The 6,049-nt window shown below is 38.5% G+C and overlaps 1 protein-coding gene across 2 annotated transcripts in view; it reads left to right on the forward strand.

The window, feature by feature from the left end:
* The window catches only part of pomt1 (protein-O-mannosyltransferase 1), a 70,561-nt gene extending 64,798 nt beyond the window's left edge, over positions 1–5,763 (forward strand). For both annotated transcript variants that reach the window (XM_057358704.1, XM_057358696.1), the window contains 6 exons: positions 2,661–2,781; positions 2,852–2,949; positions 3,058–3,171; positions 3,269–3,395; positions 5,087–5,264; positions 5,381–5,763. In XM_057358704.1, coding sequence (XP_057214687.1) covers positions 2,661–2,781; positions 2,852–2,949; positions 3,058–3,171; positions 3,269–3,395; positions 5,087–5,264; positions 5,381–5,555 — 813 coding nt within the window. In that variant the 3' untranslated portion in view covers positions 5,556–5,763. The remainder of the gene's footprint in view (positions 1–2,660; positions 2,782–2,851; positions 2,950–3,057; positions 3,172–3,268; positions 3,396–5,086; positions 5,265–5,380) is intronic.
* Positions 5,764–6,049: the final 286 nt, after the last annotated feature.

The raw sequence follows: 6,049 nt of genomic DNA on the forward strand, positions 1-6,049 counted from the left end.
AGAATAAATAACCAAACCGCAAGCATTATTATTGTGTTTATCAGTATATTCTCATAATGTATAAAGTATACGATTATGGTGGATGCTGATGTCTTAAATAGTCTTAAATGTCTCAAAGGCGGTAGTTTAAAGCTATGATTTAATGCACGCTCACCTTGAACAGACGTCTAATACTGAACGCGTTCTTCTTTTATGGCTGGCAGGCTGGCTTGTGTCAAGAGGACATACCGCCACCTACTGTCCCTGTGTGTTTGTATATCTGATCTTATGTTTTACTTGTCATATTTTACTGTGATATATGGAAAACAGGTTTAGGTCGCAACCATTTGACATCACGGACTCTGATGCAAAAAAATGGCGGTTAATGAATTAATGAAGTTAATGAATACTGTGACAGTTACACTGTTTTTTTATTTCACAATTATAAAGTCAATGCCATTGTTCATATATTAAGCCATACATCGCTCTATACCTAGGGATCCTTTTAATAAGTAAAAAACTCCCCCGACTTGCCCCGGCGGCAGGGCAAACAGTGGTGAGGAACCCAAAACTCCAGTTGAGAATAAAATACCTTGGGAGAACCCAGACCCAACCAGGGGAACCAGTTCTCCTCTGGCAATACTGCTGCACCTCTACAAGCTTGACAGTGCTTGCACAACTAGCTACATTAAAAGAAAATAAACAAAGTATAAAGGTAGATAATAGATTTAAGAATTCCTTAAAATTCTAATAGCTAATTGCAGTTGCAGTTTTGTAGTGAGAACTTGTCGGATCACTGGATTTCAGCTCTACCATCTGGTCTAGTAACGGACTGCATCTTGCTCACTATGGTAACCTCGGAACAATGACAATAGACAAACTGAGAGCAGAATACCATTCTACACTCTTTGATGCAACAAGTACATCAGTTGTTATATGAAGTGTTCCTGGTTCCGTTTGATCTAATTAATTCAGCCTAACAATCCTAGAAGTGTCGTGTATGCAAGGTTGAAGAGATGCATCTTTAATATAGATTTAAACTGACAGTGTGTCTGGTTCCCGCACAGCACTCAGAAGACTGTTCCAAAGTTCAGGAGATATATAGGTAACCAGTGCAATGTTGACAGAACTGGGCTAATATGCTCATACTTTTTTGTTCGTGTAAGAACTCTAGCTGCTGCATTTTGAACTAGCTGGAGTTTTTGTAATAACCACTTAAGCCTATGTTCACATTTGACTTCTTTTTTTACATTTAGATTTACTTTTATCCAAAGCGACTTCCAAGTAGGAGAGCATATAAACATTTTGTTACCACACTAAAAAGTACCGTTAGTTTTTTGACAAGAAAAAGTTGACAATGGCGTTTTTTGGGGGAAAAAGCTTGCAGCGTTGCGGTTACAAATAGCAGCCTGCAATGACTTCAGAGGCAGCGATTGTGCAAAATAATCTAGTGTTGACGTCGTGAATGCATGAATTAACTTTTCTGCATTTGATAGTGAACAGAAACCAAGTCTTGGACTGGACTTGACTCAGGAAAAGACTCTTGGACTTAACCAGACTCAGGAACGAACTCGTGGACTGGAATTGGCTCAGGAAAGGGCTCTTAGACTTGAATGAACTCAGGAGTGGACTCTTTGGCTTGACTTGACTCAGGAACAGACTCTTAGACTTGACTTGGCTCAGGAGCGGAGTCATGGACTGAACTAGGCTCAGGAGCATGACAGCAATGTGCAGCCCAAACACACCACAGAGCTGTAGCCACCACAGGAAGCATAGTAGACAGGGGACTTAACTCAGACGCCTCTGGGAACACCCGACTTGGAACCACCGGACTAGGGACCATTGGCGTGGTAGGTGGTAGGCATGATGACTAGATGTTGTGGGTTGGCGGCCATCTTGTGTGTTGAGTCCAGGCATCAAATGTTTCAGATAGTCGTAAAGTGTATTCTGGCTTTAGACGTCTGCCGTTGAATCCGGTTTCACGAGAGCATTTAAAAAAATCTGAGACACCTGAAGTAAACAACAAAGTCGAGTAAACAATAGTAAAGATCCAATCTATCATGTGACAGGACCTTTATGACGTTCAGTCTGCTAAATGTCAGTCACGCTGGACTTTTTAAAATGATTTATTACGTCATTTTCTTCACAGTTTGTGTGTGTATTTATTCTTTATGCTAGTAAATGCAGGTGACCAATTCTTACAAAGGTATGTAGTTGCAAGTAGCTGTGTGTACAAGGTTAGCTGATGGTCAAGCAGGTTTTGAGTGTCATCTGACTTAGATTTTCCATTGTATTCTGCACTGTCACCTATATTAAGTCCCTGTCACCTTTTTTTGACCGATCCAGCATATCTGATCGGCAAAGGAACTTGTCGGGAAGTCAGATGATTCTGATTGACTTTTTGGCTTACTGAACCAGTGCATGAGAAGAAAAAGGGAAGTGACAAAGCAAGCAAACAAAGAAGTCAAGAAGAAAGGCACAGAATGCTCTTCTCATTATTTGCATTATTCTCATTATTTCCACTGGTATGGAAAGTTAACGATCGTGCTACTAAATCCAAGTATTTGCATTCTTTCAACTATGCACATCAATAGTGATTATTACAAGTATACTAGATTAAGTACAAAAATATGACTTAAAGAAAATACATTTACTTTGAACAATTTTGTAATATTTTGCAGCTCAGTGGCACTTCTCTGCCAGAGTGGGGTTTCAAACAGTTGGAGGTGGTTGGAGATAAGATTAATAAAGGCTACCAGCAGAGTGGCATATGGAATGTGGAAGAGCATCGCTATGGAAAAAGTTAGAAAATGCACCAGATATTTCACATATTTCTTATATCTGCTGTATTTTTAATTAAACTTTTCTGCAGGTCAGGAACAAAAGGAAAGGGAGTTAGAGCTGAAGTCACCTACTCACAATCACATCAAAAGAAACCTCACTTTCATGACTAAATTTCTTGAGCTGCAGGTAAATATAAAATATAAAACATATTCTTATGTTATTGACAATTGACAGAAAAGACATTTAGAGCCTGTGTCAGAAAACGAATTTGCTTAATGTATGTTTGATTTACAGTGGAAGATGCTAACATTGAAGAATGAAGAGTCCGAACACAGATATAGCTCATCACCTCTAGAATGGATCACCTTGGATACGAACATTGCTTACTGGCTTCATACTTCAAGTAATGTATGTCAACATATATTTAATTAATTAATTAATTATTATTATTGTCTTTTCTGTGAAAAGGCTGTAGAAGTTATTAACCCTTTACTCTTTAATACAGGCACAAATTCAGTTGATTGGAAATATTGTTACATGGACTATCGCAAAAATTGCACTGGCTGTGTATTTTCTTCTGTTTTTAACCTACTTATTAAGACGACGACGAAAAGTTATGGACATTCCTGAAGGTATGTGCTTGAGAAACTGTTTATTTTTGTAAGTTTAACACGCTAATGTGACCGGAGTTTTAGAACATATGCAAAAAAAGTACACTTTAGTGGTTGCTCCATTCCATTTGGAGTGACTTGAGCTGCATCTTAATTCGAACCCTGCAACCTTTGAAGGACACAGCCTCCGAAGTAAAAAAACGAATTAAGATGAGACGATCTATCCTAAGGAGGTCGCTGAAATCGCTCCCTATACCCTCATTCACCATTCCCTTCATTAGTTCACTAATATAATCCACTTTAAGGAGCGGGTGAAAACAAGTGAGTAAATCCGGACACTGGAAGCGCTGCGGATGCCATCTTCTGCCGAGACCCAGGTATTCATTCAGCGCGAGCCTCAACATTATGATGCATCATGGGATTGAATGAGTGCACTCAATAATGTCCACTAAAAGTGGATGTCCCCTCAAATAGTGCACTATATTAGGGTATAGGGGGCTATTTCGGAAACAGCCCTAGTTGCCCTAGTCTATTTTTTGGTACTCACCAATACCTATAACCGATGCCTGTATAATGTACAATAATGTTAATAAACCAGTATCTTACTGGTACATTTTCTTTTTTCTTTTGTTTTTAGGTCTACTTAAATTTAAGTACTATTTTTAATCAAGTTCTATTTTTTATGATAAGTAGCACAATTTTACTAGCACATTTACTTCAGTTTACTAAAGTAAACAATATACTCTGTGGTCAAATTATAACAAAATTAAGGGGGGTGGTGTGGTAAAATGTGAGTGTATTATAACTTGTTCAAGTCAACCGGACTTTTATTTTGACGGGACGCCGCAAAGAGCGTTTGTTTAAGTTAACCGGACTTTTATTTTGACGGATCGCCGCAAATGGTGTTTGTTTGTGTTCGTGTCGTCGTGCAGTGAAACGCTGGCGCTGAAAGCTCCACAAGCACAATGCGTTCAGTACACGCAACCGCACCACTCTTTCACACACGGTAACGCAAAACAAGCAGAATACATAGTTAAACAGTATCTGAGTATTTCCTTAACTGTTAGGTTAGCTGTTCGGCGCTAATTTCTTGTTAGGAAATGCCTGGATTCCTCGATTCCGTCCGCGTTTAACGCATTGCGGAAATCATAGTGCTCTATGTATGTCACGTGAGGTATCGGTCTTTGGTATCGTTGTGTCATTACGAGTACGAGTACATGAGCTTGGTATCGGGCCGATACCGATACTGGTATTGGTGCATCCCTATGTTAATTTTAGAGAACAGTTGCCTACCAGTTTTTCAAATGAACCAACCTTAGAAGGACACCGAATTAAATACAAAATAATGCAGCAGTAATATTAATAAACATCATATGTATGGGACAGACTTACCAGCCTCTGGTGCAATCAGTTTTGAAATGCAGCCTTAGAATGATGCAGTCTTTAAACTGGGAAACAGCTTTGGCGTGTTGATATGCAGTTGTTAGTGTATTCTATGTGGTTTCTTATTGCCTAGATATGGCTAATATTTTCTTTCATTAAATAAATCTATAGTTTTTTTTCTAATCATAGAAATCTTTACTTTTCTTTTGAACTTTATAAAAATGAAAAATCAGGTTAGGTGGTTAATCAAAGCTCACTCTATGTACAACAAAAAAAAATGATAACAATAAATATCTGTTTCAACCACCCCAATTTTGTTTTTTATTTAGACTCTTGGGAAAAGCTGGTTTTGGCTGGTGTAGTGTGTGGTGGAGGCTGGGCAGTTAATTACGTGCCTTTCTTTCTAATGGAGAAGACTCTGTTTCTGTACCACTATCTTCCAGCACTTACCTTCAAGATCTTGCACATACCTATAGTTGTAGAGCACCTGTACATCTATGTTCTGAGGTAAAAGACATGGTGAAGCTAGAGCCAGATTTGTTTTTCATTCGTTCAACCAGTATTTTTATTAGTTAAATAAGTCTGTTTAAATAAACTATTCTTTCTTCTATGCTGTTTCTCAGGTCCCCAGCTCAACGGAAGTCATTTGTTGGTGTTATTCTTGCAGTCCTTTGTTCAGTGTTTGTGTGCTACCGTAAATTGAGTCCTCTTACTTATGGTCAGTCAGCGTCAAGATCAGAAGAGCTGGATGCACTGAGTTGGAAAGAGAGCTGGGATATTCTACTACGAAGATGTTGATGCAAATATGGCTCCTGTTTATAAAATAATTGAACCTTGCATCTTTTTATAATAAAGTAAAAGCTAAAGTTAAAGCCATCCAGAGAGTAAAAACATTGTTTCTTTCACCCCAACCATAAAAATTCCCTGCAGAGAGAGCCCATGCTGTTTAACATAGAAAATCAAAACAGTTTATTGCACTGCATTAAATATACTTCATGTCATAAAACTTTTTAGGATTCAGTCTTTCACAAAACAGCCATTGTGATAATTGCCATGTTGTCCATTTTTTTTGACTGTCATGAGTCAATGAAAGCATTCAACAGCACAACAAAGGGTTCAGTAATTTCTCACTTTTCACCATACATCTCTTGGTCACTGTAAGTATTAAGCTGACTCTGCCAGTGGTCGTACCCTTGCTCCATCTGTATTTTTCTGAGCCTCATACTCTTCATCTGCTCCAGCTCATCCTGTACTATCTGTCCAGTACGGCTTTCCTGTAGCTCAGTGGTTAG

This window comes from Triplophysa rosa, linkage group LG2, assembly GCF_024868665.1.
Source record: "Triplophysa rosa linkage group LG2, Trosa_1v2, whole genome shotgun sequence".
NCBI lineage: Eukaryota > Metazoa > Chordata > Actinopteri > Cypriniformes > Nemacheilidae > Triplophysa > Triplophysa rosa.